The 15,529-nt window shown below is 38.1% G+C and overlaps 1 protein-coding gene across 3 annotated transcripts in view; it reads right to left on the bottom strand.

Annotated features, from left to right (window-relative positions):
* Positions 1–1,785: 1,785 nt before the first annotated feature.
* The window catches only part of LOC110106581 (glycerol-3-phosphate acyltransferase 9), a 25,200-nt gene continuing 11,456 nt past the window's right edge, over positions 1,786–15,529 (bottom strand). For 2 of the 3 annotated variants that reach the window (XM_020836520.2, XM_020836521.2), the window contains exons 9-12: positions 12,573–12,658; positions 3,230–3,349; positions 3,040–3,138; positions 1,786–2,041 (exon numbers count right to left, since the gene is read on the bottom strand). In XM_020836520.2, coding sequence (XP_020692179.1) covers positions 1,996–2,041; positions 3,040–3,138; positions 3,230–3,349; positions 12,573–12,658 — 351 coding nt within the window. In that variant the 3' untranslated portion in view covers positions 1,786–1,995. Of the gene's footprint in view, positions 2,042–3,039; positions 3,139–3,229; positions 3,411–12,572; positions 12,659–15,529 lie in introns of those variants that run through there. The other variant, XM_028698999.1, reaches the window with a different exon arrangement.

Genomic DNA, 15,529 nt, shown 5'->3' with positions numbered 1-15,529 from the left:
GGGGGTAATTGTCTAAAGACCTTAGTATTTTAAAACTTTTAGGGGGGGGCAATTGCCTAAAAACCCTTGTAATAAAGACTAAAAAAATAGATTGAGGGAGACAAATTACATAAATAATCATATAATGAAAAAAAATATATAATGCATAAAATAATGATAAAAAGGATATTGCATGAAGTGTTAATTGCATGACTCATAAGCTTAATTCCTTTATAGTTAACATAATCCTAAACATTGCCTTTGCTCATAAATATTGATACAAAAATGCTTCTTTTTCAATCATTTTGCATCTTCTCATTCTATCAATTCTATTGAAAGAAACAAATACTACATCAATTTCAACCAGTTTCAATTCAATAACTAAAGGTGAAACTAGGGCAGATTTCCAAGCTTATGCAATCGTACAACGACTGAAACCAAGAAAAATACACGCAAATGAAAAGTGTATAGAATCAACAATGTGGAAGGAAATACTGATAGAAAATGTTAAATTTCGCGAAAAATGGTCAACTTATACGAAAAGATTAGAACTAATTGCAACAATGTAATCATTTATCACATTTCATGCGCATGTTTACAGTTCAAACTCACCATTGATTGCCGGTTCGGCCTTTTGTGAATTACTCATTAATTATTATTGACACTATTATTTATATATTTAATAATATATATTTTAAGTTATATTAATTAATCTAATCATATTAATATTTAATTACTAATAATACAATTAAGTTAAATTAGATAATTAATTTATGCACTAATTATAGTATTAATTATTTAATTAATTTACTTAATTATTAATGTTTTAAATTATATTACTTAAGTTAATCAAGGGTTTGCCTTCATCTTTTCTTTTCGTCATTGCTGTTCGGCTTCGTTGCTTCGCAAGAGGTTTTTAGATTGCACGCGTCGCTTCTTCGGATCCTTTGTGGTTTCCGTTTTCCGACTTCGCTTCTTCGATGACTTTCCCTTCCTGTCAGATCTAAGGGGCTGTTTGGTATCGGATTTACAGCGGGATTTAATTCGGATTTACGCTAAATCCAGCCAAACAGTTTTTATGGGCGCGTTAAATCCCGGGATTCAGTAAATCCCGGATTTACGGATTTACAGCTTAAATCCGAGATTTAGTAAATCCGAGGGGTAGCCGGATTCAGTAAATCAGAGCGGGATTTATCCGAAGAAGCGCGCGAAAGGGAGAGTTACCTTCACAGCCAGCGAGCTATCCGAGCGGGATTTATCCGAAGAAGAGCTTGAAAGGGAGAGTTACCTTCACAGCCAGCGAGCTCCCGTTCTTGCTTCCGATCAAAATGTCGTAACTTCCGATCCGGGTTGAAGTCGTCGCAGGAGCGAAGTCGAACAGCCACGAAGGAGCCGAAGAAGCGACGCCTGCAATCTCTACACCTCATGCGAAAGCAACGGAGCCGAACAGCAACGACGAAAAGAGAAGATGAAAGGCAAACCCTAGACGCCTCTAATAAAGTTACAACATTTTGATCGGAAGCAAGAACAGGAGCTCACTGGTTGTGAAGTTAGCTTTCTCCTTTTCGCGCGCTTTTAAAGTTAAATCCCGTTAAATCAGCCAAACCAAGGGATTTAGCAAATCCAGGATATAAGGCGTAAATCCGGGATTTACGAAATTCTGGGATTTAACGTGCGCACAAAAAACATTGGGTTGGATTTAGCGTAAATCCGACCTAAATCCCACGATAAATCCGATACCAAACAGCCTCTAAAGTTATGATACGTTGATGCATAACTCCAAATATGCTATTCAGGAGTAACAACTGTGAGAGCAAAACCATTTGCTTTACAAGCAAAAAAAATACAAGGAAGCTCGCTCATGTAACTCGTATCTTGTTTTAAGATGGCCAGCTAGGTGCTCGAAGCTAGATGTAATTTAGATTAAATTAAAAGAACAAAGGCAACAGAAAGACTTGTTCAGATGGGAAGTAGCTCAAGTGCAGATACAGAAAAAAAAAAAAAAAAAAAAAACATTTACTGCTTCAGCTGCTGCAGCACAGACTCTGCAAATATCTGCTGCCTGAATTTTTCAGCATGCAAAAGCATCAGTGGAAAGCAAATATAACATGAAAAGATTCATAATAGTATAGTACAGACATAAAAAATCAACGAATTTAGTTGTCGATAAGTAAGAGAATATTTGGTTAACAATTTATTCTGGATTTAAGCCAAATCATGTTAAAAAAATCTTCTAGGTTTCCTTTGAGAGGATAACAGTTATTGCATCAACAAAGCAAATCAGCAAATGATTCCAGAAAAAAAAAAAAAAAACAATTTAAAACAAACCATTAAATCATATTAAAAGGGATAAAGCTACAGGGATATTTAAAATGTCCAATTCAATATTTCATTTCCTCCTTATTTTAAATTGAATACTATAAATAGTTTAGGGCTAAAATGACTCTTATTACGTCCTCTGACCAGATGTAGAGCTACGTTCGGCCGCCAATAATATGTCGCCACATGCTCTTACTCTTTATCGCGCGGCCCGACGACTTGACCGGACCAGAACCCAGGAATGCTATGTTCGCGTATTGCGAGGTATTACTCGGTATTTGCTTGGTATTGCTCGGTATTGCTTGACAATAACGAGAAATACCGCTCTGTGAAGACAAATACCAAGTAATACCGAGAAATACCGAGTTGTACCGAGTTTTTTAGAAAAACTCTGTACAACTCGGTATTGCTCGGTACTTGCTCGGTATTTGCTCGGTATTGGTTATTATCAAGCAAAATCGACCAATACCTAGCAATACCGAGTAATACCGAGCAATACCTAGCAAAATCGAGAAATACCGAGCCATCCTGGGTCCGTTCCGGATAGGGTTGTCGGGCCGTGTGGTAAATAGTGAGAACGCGTGGTGCGATTCTATTGGCGGCCAAACGTAGAGCTACGTTCTGTGACCAGACCAAATAAAAGTTCTTCAAGTCTCTCACAAATATTCCAAGGACTATTTTGACCATTTTCTCTATCTTTAATGTAATTGAGCTATAACAACAAATGATAAATTTACTTACTTCCTTTCTGTAAGCTTGGAACTTGGACGAAAATATTTTAGGTAACCATCCCAAGGAACCTTTTTTAGCCCAGCTCGAGCAGCAATCATGTCTCTTATCCTAATATAAATTTAAAAATAGAGTACAAAATAAGCCTACAAGATGAATAAGGTTTATATACAACTAGAAAAATTAAAGGAAATAGCTTCACCGTTCAGCAAACTCAATCGAAGTCTCGTCGGGTCTGAGGTATTGTGGCTCCAGGTACCAGACATCGCAAACAACTGCCCATGATGTCATAAGGCGGACCAAATGCTTGGTGAATGATTGCCTACAACATGTATATTTTTAATAATTCGCGTGTGGACCTCATACATTGTGAAGTTGTAAGTCTGCAAGGCAGGTGTGCAATACGAATGCAGGAAACAAAAAGGTATAATGAGTCAAATTAGATTCCAAGAATAAATATCATAAAATAAAAATACCACTAGAGCAGGACTGTTTACCACACACTAACATTATCATCTAGGCATGCACACTGAAAAGTAGGCTCATCACACACAACACACATGGACCGATCTAAGAGATGGAAAAAAGAATGAAAGGTACAAAGACGTGAATAAACCAAAACTGATTTTGAGCATGCTAAGAGAAAATAATAATGTGTTCGTAATCATGATGTGTTTTTCATGATGGCATTTCAGTAACATCAGGATACTACTACATTTACAGAGCATAGAAAGATGGCACCCTAAAAGTGACAGCTTAATGAACATACATAAATGTAGTTATATTGTCTTTGTAGATCCATTAACACAGCGACTTACCAACATTGTATAATATGCCTGAAATTTGATTCAAATAAATGGATTGAAAGATGGTGAGGAATGGAAAATCACACTTAACACTTAACACTCCTGTAGAATTTTGCATTATTTTACTCTTTTAAAAATCTTAACTTCTAGAAACCATACACTCATGCATGCTCATGTCAGTAACTTGTAATATCTATATAAGCTCGACTAGAGGAACCATGTGGTTAAAATGTCACGTGCCCAAAGGAAGAGTAGCTCCGTAGAGCAACTACTGACACCAGGCCATGAGCAAAAGACAACTTCCCCCTACAGAGACCACAATGAGTAGACTCGCACTGGGAGATTAGACCATGGGAGAAATTGTCCTCAACGAGCTCCTCCAAAGGAGCTTCCAAAACCAGTCATCCACCTGAGTGAAGCTCACCCCAACTAAAACCACTACCCCATAGCAGTTGTCTGTAATCAAGGTCATCCACATATCACATATATGCCCGATCAAGCTACAAGAAATGCACCTTTGAAACCCATGACTACGACATCACTCACTATAGTCGCCCCCGACTTGCAGTCACTTCCATCTAGGAGACACGCCCCTCGTTCCCAATAACTCGTATCTTGTTCCTAGGGACTAATATATTATTTCAAAGGATTTGCCTTCATCAACTCACCCTATATGCTAGGTCCCAATAACTCTGCCCAATATGCTAGGTCTCGACGACTAGCACTATTACTTAGGTCCCGACGACTTGCCAAAGATACTCTCCTAAGGACTCGCCCAAAATTTCAAAATGAATTTATTTTAAAAACATGAAAATATGAATCTCAGATTTTGCGGTGCTAGGATGCTGGGGCGACAGTGGTGGTGAGGGGAGAGCAGTTGGAGCGGTGGGCGCTGAATTCAGTGCGCGCGCATTGATATTCTTTGTTCTACAGTAACTCTAGAAGCACATGCAACAGTCTGGTGCCGCGATGCCAGACACTAAAAATGATTTTTTTTTTTAAATATCCATGCCTCCCACCACCCCTCTCTTTATTTCACATTCCTTATCGGGTAAGGAAAAGGAGATGAAGAGGAGAGAGAGAGAGAGAGAGAGAGAGAGAGAGAGAGTTTTCTGAGGCTTTTTCATCTGTCACTTATGTTACAAATTTTGTTCTAATTGATGTGACTATGCTCTTACTCATATTTTAGATGGTTTTGATTTATATGATTTTTATCGCTCATGAATCTGCCAAAAATATATTATCTCATGATTTATTGAACTAACACTATATAAGTTTTGGTATACGATAAATATTACTTTTATAAGCATTTTAATTATAATAATATTGAATTTTATCAAATAAATTTATAGTTATGATTTTTAAAAGTTAATGCATAGTATATAGATTTTCTTACATTTTATAGATTAATACATTTCATACCTGATATTGACTTGCATAGAAAAAATGATATGATTGATATAAGATAAATGTGTCGTTTGAATATAAGCAAGGAATGCTATCTATGAACACTATAATTAAAATGGGCTGGCTGCTAAAATATAATATCCTGGGGTGAGCCAATGGATTTTCCTTAAAATAAAATGTTTGTAATACAATATTGGAAGTTATCCTGTAGCCGGTTGACTGATTACGTCGGCAAGTAGAAAGTGACGACTCTTTATTGATTAATAAAACCCACCTATGAATTGATTTAAGATTTATAAACAATAATGGTAATATAAAGATTGATGACCAACTGGTTGACAGTTGGGGTTAAATTAAAGATTAATAAAACATTCGTCGATAGTTAGGTTAGAAGATGTTAAAAACACCGCATTAAAACTTGATGTTCTAACTTGCTATTCATAATTGTACCCATATCTGCATTTACATGACAGCATATGACTTGATTTAATTGATGTAGAATTGATAGGACCTGCATGATTTACTAGGGGGCCACAACCAAGAAGGGGGAGCTGTTTAGGAGGTTCCTAATCAAAAAGGAGTTGTTTAAGAAATTTCCTAATTAAGAAAGATTATTTAGGAAGATTTTTAATCAAGAGAGGAGTTATTTATGAAAGTTTCCTAATTGTGTTTATATTATTTATGAAGTGTTTAATTGTTTATAAATGTTTCCTAAAATATATTTAATTGTTAAGAAAGGTTTCCAAAATCATAATTAATTATTTTTGAAGACTTCCTAAATCGTATTTTATAATTTAAAAAGTTTTCCTAAATTCTATTATGTTGACTAGGAAGGTTTTATTTATTTAGAAATATTTTCTAAATTATATTTATGCTCATTAGGAAGGTTCTAATTGTGTTATTGTGTTCTAGGGCTATTCAAGGGAGAGTTTATCTATGGTTTAGGGTAGGATATTGCTAAGTTTATTTTTCTAGTATTTGTTGTTAGTTCTTAGCAACATCTAGGATTTGTGGGAGAGATGATCTACCTCTCGAGATCAATTGTAACTTGCTTTATTATTGAAGAAGAAATAAGAAAATCAGCCATATCTTGGTGTTCCTATGTTGTTCTTATCTTTTAATTATTATTTTTACTTCTAAGGCGCATCAAATTGGTATCAAAGCACTTCTTGTGGACCTATGACAGCAAAGAAGATGGAGGTGTTGAAATTTAAGATGGAGCAAATCAAATCCAACGTGGAGAAGAGGTTTTCATCAATGGAAGGAAGATTTTCATCTATGGAAGGAAGGCTTTCTAACCTGGAAGACATAATGAGGAAGTTGATCGAGATGCTATCGAAGGCTTTGCCGGCTATTCCTAAGACAAAAGGGAAAGGAAAATATGGAGGAGATGACAAGAAAGCTTTTGAAGATGCAATAAAAAACTCCACCGGTGGTTCCGATGGCTAACCCTTGACTGAGATTCCCTTGGCCGAATCGAATGGAAAGGACATCGGATAAAAGGAGTTCGAAAAGAGTTTCTATCATCAAAGCCACCTCCTGGGGCTCCGATAAGGGGCAGATCAGGGTTTCTGGATGAGGGGACAAAGAGGGAATTTTTTTATGGAGGTGGTAGGGTGGTCGACCACAATTGGGAGGGGGGGGGGAGAGGGAGGAGTGGCCATTGGAGGGGACCCAAGAACCACCTCCTAGGGCTCCACTAAAGGGTGTAATAGAGTTTTCGAATGAGGAGATAGCAGGATGGGAGTTTTGTAGTGAAAGTGGTGGGGTGATTGACCATTATGGGAGGTCTTTTGGGCAAGGGGAGTGGACGATCGGAGAAAAAGGAGGAGGGGCCAGACCATGGGGATTGGGTCAAGTGAGGCAAATGGAAGAAATGTGGGATTCCCACCCTCGATACATGGGGAAAACATAGAGTGGTTACAACAAGTGTTGGAGTAGGAAGAAGCTAATGGGGCGATGGCAATCTTATAGTGGCAATCCTAGGGTCATTGCAGCCTAGTCTTAATGTGAAATAAGCAGAATATCTTGCAGCAAGAGCTACACCTATTCATCCCAGCTCTTAAGAATTTAGTTCGTATGGTGGAATAATGGATGTAAAACCACATATTTTACCCATTCCTGGACAGTTCATGATTTGTATGCAATCCAGAGATACAAAGAGCTCTTTTATAGCTTCCATCGAGATAATTGTAGTCTACAAAAATTCGTGTCCCGACCTCCCCTGACGCCGCTTTTGCTTTACTTTTTGTGCTTATTTGCTTTTCAGAGTGAGTTTTAAAGGATTATGTTCCAGGGGAAATTTTGGAAAGGCATATTAGGTTTGAAATAAAACATTACCTAGAGATTTCGCCCTCATTTTGTGAGAACTTTATGATTTGAGTTCTTGTTTCCTATAGGCGCCAGCCCCTATAGTTAATTACATCTTTTGATCATGAGAGAGGACTTTCGATTAAGGCTAGTCATCAATGAATACATCGTATCCGTAGATACGTGATATCCATCATATAGTAGCAGCATGGGCTTTAGTTTGGATGTTTTGAAATTTTGATATTTAAAATTTAAAATTTCACCACCTTGCACTTAAAGAGAATGGTCTAGGGAGTGATGATGATCCCGATCAAGATCTCATGGTTCCATCGTCCTGGGTCATCGTGGTCCTTGGTTTAGTTAGTCAGGGGAGTTAGTCGACCTAACTTGACAGAAGGATCCTTGTTAGCAACCATGGGTTGCGTCGTCCAAGGGTACCTTGTAGACCTGGGGTGGATGTTTGTCTAAGGGGATAAATTTGAACGTATCTTAGCTAACAGAGGGCTTTGTGCCCTATTGATTATATCCTATAGATTTATATCTTAAGGATTTAGCTCTATTGGGGAACATACAAGTGTTGACCATGATCGTAACATAATAGTGCTATTTCATGGAAAACCAACCGATTCATAGGGTCCAAGTCATAACCGTTTACCTATGATGCCACTTAGCTACAAAACCCATGGTGTGGTGTCATTTGGCTGTGAAACTACCAATTAGAGGACATGTGCCATGTCCTTACTGGCTAGAGATAAATTGAGAATGAATTCTAGTGATATTCACGACCAGACATTAGCTCTTTGTGAGCTGGAGCAGTTTTCAGATTTTTCCATCTCAGCAAATCCTTGTAGAGGATGGATGAGTGTTTGTTTTAAGTGTTTGATGATTTAATTTTAAATTTAAATATATTGAATCTTGGTATTTTTAAAATTTTGGATTTTATGGGCGCTTGGGCACATTTGACTACTTAGGATTAACCCCTCCGGTTGATATTTTCTGTTAACACAATCATCATTGAGGTTTATGGAGTCATTTAAAAATATATGTGGGAGTTAGAAGGCATTTGACAACATGTGATCCCCTTCGGTTGATATTTTTTATCAACACGGCCATCATCATAAAATTTATAAACATTTTATTTTATTAATTGAACCTTGTCAACTCGTTGACAGAGGATTAGGTTCGAATCCAAATTTATTTCTTAACCTACGTGGCATTCTCAGGTGTCACGTATGTACCTATAACACGCTCACCAAGTCCTACGTAGGCATATGTCATTGGATATATTTCATACGATGCATTCATATGTATGCATGATACAATTGTTGTGTTGAATGACAAACTAGAGTGAAACCCTCTGCTTATTGTCAATGCAAGCGGGGGTGTTTTTGAAATGCAACTATAGTGTTAAATGACACACTAGACTGGAAGCCTCTACTTATACATGAGGATAATTTTTGAAGTGCAATAGCGATGTCAAAAAAACACGCTATAATGAAATTTTTGACATCCTACAGATGCACGTTGGAGGTCTTTGTACATACAATACATATGTATGCAAATGCAATGTTAGATGATATGCATATGTAACCTATAATGCCTATTACAATGCATGTATGAGGGGCATTTTAAAATATTTGCATGCAATATGGAGGGGTGTCCAGTTGCATAAGTGGCTATTGTTGCTGAACACGTGGGGCTTTATTTCAGGCTTTGTTGACTCCTTCTACCTGCTTGTACGAAGTTTGCACATCCGATGGCATAAAATCGCACTTCAACGGACCGTGGTTCTTACTACCAATTCCCTGCTTTTGCTTACAAGTGAATCGTAGCGTTGTTATCTGATTTCCACGAGATACCTCATTGTTCTGATATAGACTCCATTTTCTCATTCACAGGGAGATCATATATCATTATATTGCTTTGTCCTCGACTCATCACGAGGGTAGGACATTGAATTGAGGGGTCTAATCTTCAAGTCTTCACTTGAATGGCGCGACATATTTTCGGGAGTCTTGGTATTTCTGAAGAGATGATGAAAGCCTAATGTCCATTGAGTCAGTACTAGGTAATTCACAGGTATCTAAACAGGTTCATATCAAGGTGCTTGACTAGATCACGTAGTCAAAATGGCACACAACCAAAGAAAGTGTAGTCCTACAAAGCAATCATTGGCACCAGCCTATGGGCAAATGGCCACTCCTCCTTGCAGATATCATGACATGCAAACTTGCCTTGGGAGATCAAACCAAAGGAACAATTTTCCTCAATGAGCTCCACCAATGGGCTCACCTAGGTTAGTCTTCCCCTGAGGGGAACTCACCCCAACAAAACCCACTCTTTTGCAATAGCTATTCGTAATTAAGGCCATCCACCTACTGTAAACATCTCTAACCAAGCTATAAGAAGCTTACATTTCTGTAACATATGTGATGAGGACATCAACATAAAATCTTGGTGAGTTTATCATAGGAGTCTTAGATTGACGGCTATGATTAGGAGCCTTTATTTATGATTTATTTCATGTATTTCATTTTCTTATTTCATGTTATGTTGAGAGACTTTCCCATTTTACCCTTATGTTGGGTTATTTGTGTGTTGTAGCCCAAGGGGCATTTTAGTATTTTGAATCTTCATGTTTTGAGGCTTATATATTGAGGTCTTAGGCTATTGGATGGGGATGATGATTATTATGAATTAAACTTCAGTTTTTCTGAATTGTGTGTTTGAGTCTTCTTGAGAGAAGAGTGAAGTCCCTAGGAGTAGTGAAACGCAACACCCAACAACTAACGTCGTGGCAAGGTTCTTGGCTCTATCTTTTCTCCCTCCTCACCCCACCTTCCTCCATTGGCTGCAGAGCCCTCCAACCCTCTTCCAAATAGCTAGCTGAAATTTCCTACTGCCCCATAGAGCCGAACCACCTTCCCTCTCTTCCATTCCCACTCACCTGCAAGCCCACCCTGCCTCTCCTCCTATTGCCGGCCAACCCCAACTGCATAGCCTTTTGTTATTCTCTCCACCTTTTTCTCTTCTCCATTGGTTTCCCCAAGGGTTGCTGCCTCTTCCTATTCCTCTCCTCATTGGCTCCACTTTAATTACAACTTTTTTCCCATCCCCATTAGCTCCACTTTAATTACTGTCTTTTCCCATTCCCCATTAACTCCACTTTGATTACAACCTTTTCCCCTTCTTTATTAACTCTACTTTAATTGTCACCTTTTCCCCTTTCCCATTAACTTCCCTTTAATTACTGCCTTTACCTATTCCCCATTAGCTCCACTTTAATTCCAACCTTTTCCCCTTCCCCATTAACTCCACTTTAATTGACACCTTTTTCCTTTCCCAATTAATTCCTAAAAGTTATTGCCTTTTCCTTATCCTCCCCATTAGATCCTAATTAATGTTGTCTTTTCCCATTCCCACCATTAATTCCTACACTAGTTGTTATCTTTTGCAATCACCATTGATCATCGAAGACCTCCCGTCTAATGGTAACTCATCTACATTCCATGCACTACTTCTTTTTGGGTAACTTTCTGTTGTTCAAAACCTTAAGGGTTTACTTCTTAGTGGCATTACTAGTATCGTATCAATTTTCTTCTGTTAAAATTATTTGAAGAGTGTGAGTGAGGGAACTAGACTGTGACTGTTCTAGTTGTTAATCGTGGGACTTGTGTGACTCATGGATAAGTACCTATTGTCTTGGTTATTATTTTACTATTTCCTACCAATACTTATAATTATTTGTTTTTACTTTATCAACAATTGAGAAGTCGCTTAAATCAGCTATTGATCTCCATTATATTATAATTGCTAAGCTTGTCAATTTATTATTATTCATAAGCAATTCTTGAATTTATCATATGTTTCACATCAATATGACTACGACTTCACTTACTAGACTCATCCCTAACTCACGACCACTTCCATCAAGGGGACTTGCCCCTCGTTCCCAAGGACTCATTCCTTGTTCCTAGGGACTCACCTCTTGTTCCTAAGGACTTAGCTTCCCTGACTCACCCTACATTCCATGTCCCAAAGATTCACCCAAGATATCTTCCTGAGAGGGGGCACATTCACATAGACATCATCCAGCTAGTCCACATTTCAGTGTCAGTATATATCAATCACATTATGTACAATTTTTTCTATTTATTCTAGATGTAGTTTTTTATGTCTCTCTCTTAAACATATAAATAAGGAGTGAAGAGACATTTTAGACTTCAGGCAAATAGGATTATTTACAAAGATATTATAACTTTTTACTCATCCGTCATACTCACTAATTTCCTTGACTCTAACTCTAACCCACCAATAACCTGTTAGTAAGGCCAAGTGTCTTCCACTGATAAATTTGAATTTAATAGAAATAGTTTAAGCTATGCACAACCCTTTTATTTTGAGTTTTGGCACCAGAAGCCTTTTTTATGTTCCAGCAAGCAAAAAAGGAACATTAAGCATTTGGCATAAGCTCAAATATTTGACATTCTGAGATGCCGCCACTTTTGAAGTGTTCACATTCTGCAAGTTGAAAGCGGCCCTTAAAACAACTGTTCAGGGTGTTATATTATGGGTAAATGAAGGCGAAGAGATAATGACCACTGTCATCAACCTACCTGATAGCAAATGTTGCAGAGAATAAGTGTGTTAAGAAATCTTAACATGACTGGAAAAAAGTATTCTCATATTTGATAGTATTCAAGCTTACTAGTCAGTTTTAGCAATCGAAAATCAGTAATTACAAGTCAAAAAATCTTCCAAAAATACACGCACAAAAAAGTCAAAGACCACTTGAATTGCCGAAAACAGAACAGGAGACTCAAAAAATGTTATCGTGACATAATAAAAATTCATCCTACAAACAATGTCAGGACTACTCATGAAATCTTTTGCTTGACTGGTTAAGAAAATTTGAGATTATTTTCCCTATCAAGAAATATTATATAAGAAGTCTAATAAAGATCTCATCAATAAAAGTATAAGTTGCTTAATGTAATAGTTTTTTCCTGTAGTGGTTCTTACTTTTTGCTGTTCCAAAAGGCATCCACAAAAATTTTATTATATTTGATAGCAACTGGACAAACGGCACACCCAAGTTCAAACGCACCCTGGATAAACATGGAAAATAAAGAATTCAATAATCTCCTTTATTACATTGCTAAAAAGTGCTGAGGCAAATGAAGTTTCAAATGTGAGAGAATAAACCATAACTTGGACTTAGAATTTTACAAAAAATCATAAGCCCATAGACAGTGAAAGAAGTTATTGATAAACAATATATATTTTCAACCAAATGTTAATTGAGAATGAAAAATAGTTGGAATAAGCCAGCAAAAGCAAATTAGTTAACAACAACAGAACAACCATGATAACATAAGCCTAGTACAATCATCTGACAATTAGCCTTTCATTATATTCTAGAAACTCAGGTTAATTTTGGAGCAATGCTTAAATCTTCAACTTATCCTTAAACTTTATTTTCGTATTTGAGAATCAAACTCAAACAGTTGATAGCTTTTTAATCGCAAAATCAGGTTGGAGAATTCACATTTGGAATAGGTGTGAGCTTGTGAAGTCGTCACAAGGAATTCCGATGCTAAGATGAATTAGTTATGTAGCTCCACTTTTCAAATATTCCCGTACCACCAGATGCATATCCTATAACAACAACTTATAGTCGAACTGAACGTCTCGGAAATACGAACCCAACGACACCAAATTCGACTCAATCCTAGCCCAAATGAGTCCAAATCAAAGGCCCGAAGCACATTCAGAAGGTTCAAACCATAATTTGGATTATCAAACAGTTTCCAAACATGACATGCTCATAGTAAAATCGAGTGGCTCGACATGACGAATCTAACGAGCCCAAGATCTCCAAATTCTGATATCATTAAGACATTCAAATGCCCAATAAACGGTCCATGATCAAAGGATTCAACATTGGTCGTCCTTTCAAATCATTCCCAATTTACTCTTAATTTTTCTCCTATTTACTGGTTATGCCACTATCAGAAAACTATAAATAGACTCCTCATTTCTCATAGAAGGGGACCCCCAAAGGGGGAGGGGGGGGGGGTGGGGGAAGAAGGAGGCCCAAGCAAGAAGACAAGAGAAGAAAGCAAGGAAGAGAAGGGAGAGACTCCTCCTTGACCACCGTCGGACTTTCACCCGACAGCCGACTGATGCCGGACTTCTGCCCGATCACCAACTAATGCCGGAATTAAGCAAGGAAGCAAGAAGAGAATGAAGAAAAGGAAGAGAAGGAAGAGAGCACTCTTGTCACCAGACTCTTCCTCGACCACCGCTGGACTTCCACCCGACAGCCTATCGACATCAGAGTTATGCCCGAATGACATCTGACGCTAGAGTTCTGCCCGGCTGTAGAATGACATCGGACTTCTACTCGACGCTGAACCTCCGCTCGTCACCAGAATCCTACCCGACGCTGGACTTCTACCCGACGTCAGACCTCCGCTCATTGCTGGACTTATACCCGACGCCGAACTTCTGCCCGTTGCCGGACTTTCATCGGACTTTTGTCCATCACTGGACTTCTACCCGACAAAGTCCTTCCAACCTATGTCGTCTGCTGACTAAGCTACTTCAGACTTACGTCGCCCAGTGACTACAGTGCTTTCGACCTCTATCGCCCGCCAACTACGATCCTTCTGACTTACGTCGCCCACTGACTACAATCCTTTTGGCCTCCATCGCTCGCCGACTACGGTCCTTCCGACTTACGTCGCCCACCGACTACAGTCCTTCCGACTTACGTCGCCCACCGACTACAGTCTTTCCGATCTCCGTCGCTCACCGACTATTGCCTTCCGACCAAACAAACACATTAACAGTGATTCTTTGTATTCCCACCATGTAATGTGCTCCATATGTTGTACATCAAGCTAAGGCCTTCCCCCCAAGGAAGGACCTCATTTGTAATCAACTGCAAATACTAGTGGATTAATTGAAACTGGGCTAGGCTCATGGTTTTTCTCCTTTTCAGGGGGTTTCCATGTAAAAATCTTGGTGTCTCTTATAAATGGCGCACCTCTCTTTTTATCTGATTGCGTGCTGGATCTTCATACAAAAGCTAAGACGTTAAACTTTATATTTTTCTACCTCCACGAATACTCCAGGACGCAACAATACGCATAATTCAGCTCTCTGACCGTGACTAAAAAAAAATAATTACATGTCCAAAAGTGTACGAGTATAAATATAAACCATGATCACATGTATGAAGAATACATTTAAGATCTAATTCCTGGAGAACTACTTTAGGAGTTAATTTCTTATGCGTGACTGCTATTTTATGTATTCATAGGTTCATGTCAAAATTTATAACCAACTTAGAATAATATAGTGATTCTTACCCAAAGAATTTCATGATTCAAAGAAAAACCAGCACATATGCTTCTGGCTTTTGCTCCACCGAATTCTTAAGATAATCAAGTACTGCATGAATATTTAGGCATAAATAAGATAAGTTAAAACAAACATCTTGATGCAGGATGTCATACAGTCTAAAATCTCTTAATATATCTCTATGATAATATGATAACCCTAGACAAAACTCTCCTAGACAAAACTCTAGAAATGAAATTCAACAAACAAAAGATGATAACCCTAGACAAAACTCCCCCTTAAATAGCCCTCAAACACAATAAACACAATTGGAACTTTCCTAACTAGCATAAACACAATCAGGAAACCTTCCTAAATAATTAAAACCTTCATAAACACAATTAGGAAATCTTACTAAACTATTAAAACCTTCCTAAACATTTCCTCCTTGATTTCTCCTCTATTCATAATGAATTACAGCTTTCCTGGGCCCCACAAGGGGGAGCTGAAATCCCCTTGGTTCTGTCCTTGTTCCGCCCAGCCCCTGGTATGGTTCAACTTCTACTGGACCAGTCGATTGGGTTGGTCTAGGCCCCCCCTCACTCCTACCGCTCCTGACATATCAATACTCC

Source organism: Dendrobium catenatum, unplaced genomic scaffold, assembly GCF_001605985.2.
Source record: "Dendrobium catenatum unplaced genomic scaffold, ASM160598v2 fragScaff_scaffold_1199, whole genome shotgun sequence".
In the NCBI taxonomy this organism is placed as follows: Eukaryota; Viridiplantae; Streptophyta; class Magnoliopsida; order Asparagales; family Orchidaceae; genus Dendrobium; species Dendrobium catenatum.
This window is presented reverse-complemented; position numbering and strand designations above follow the sequence as displayed.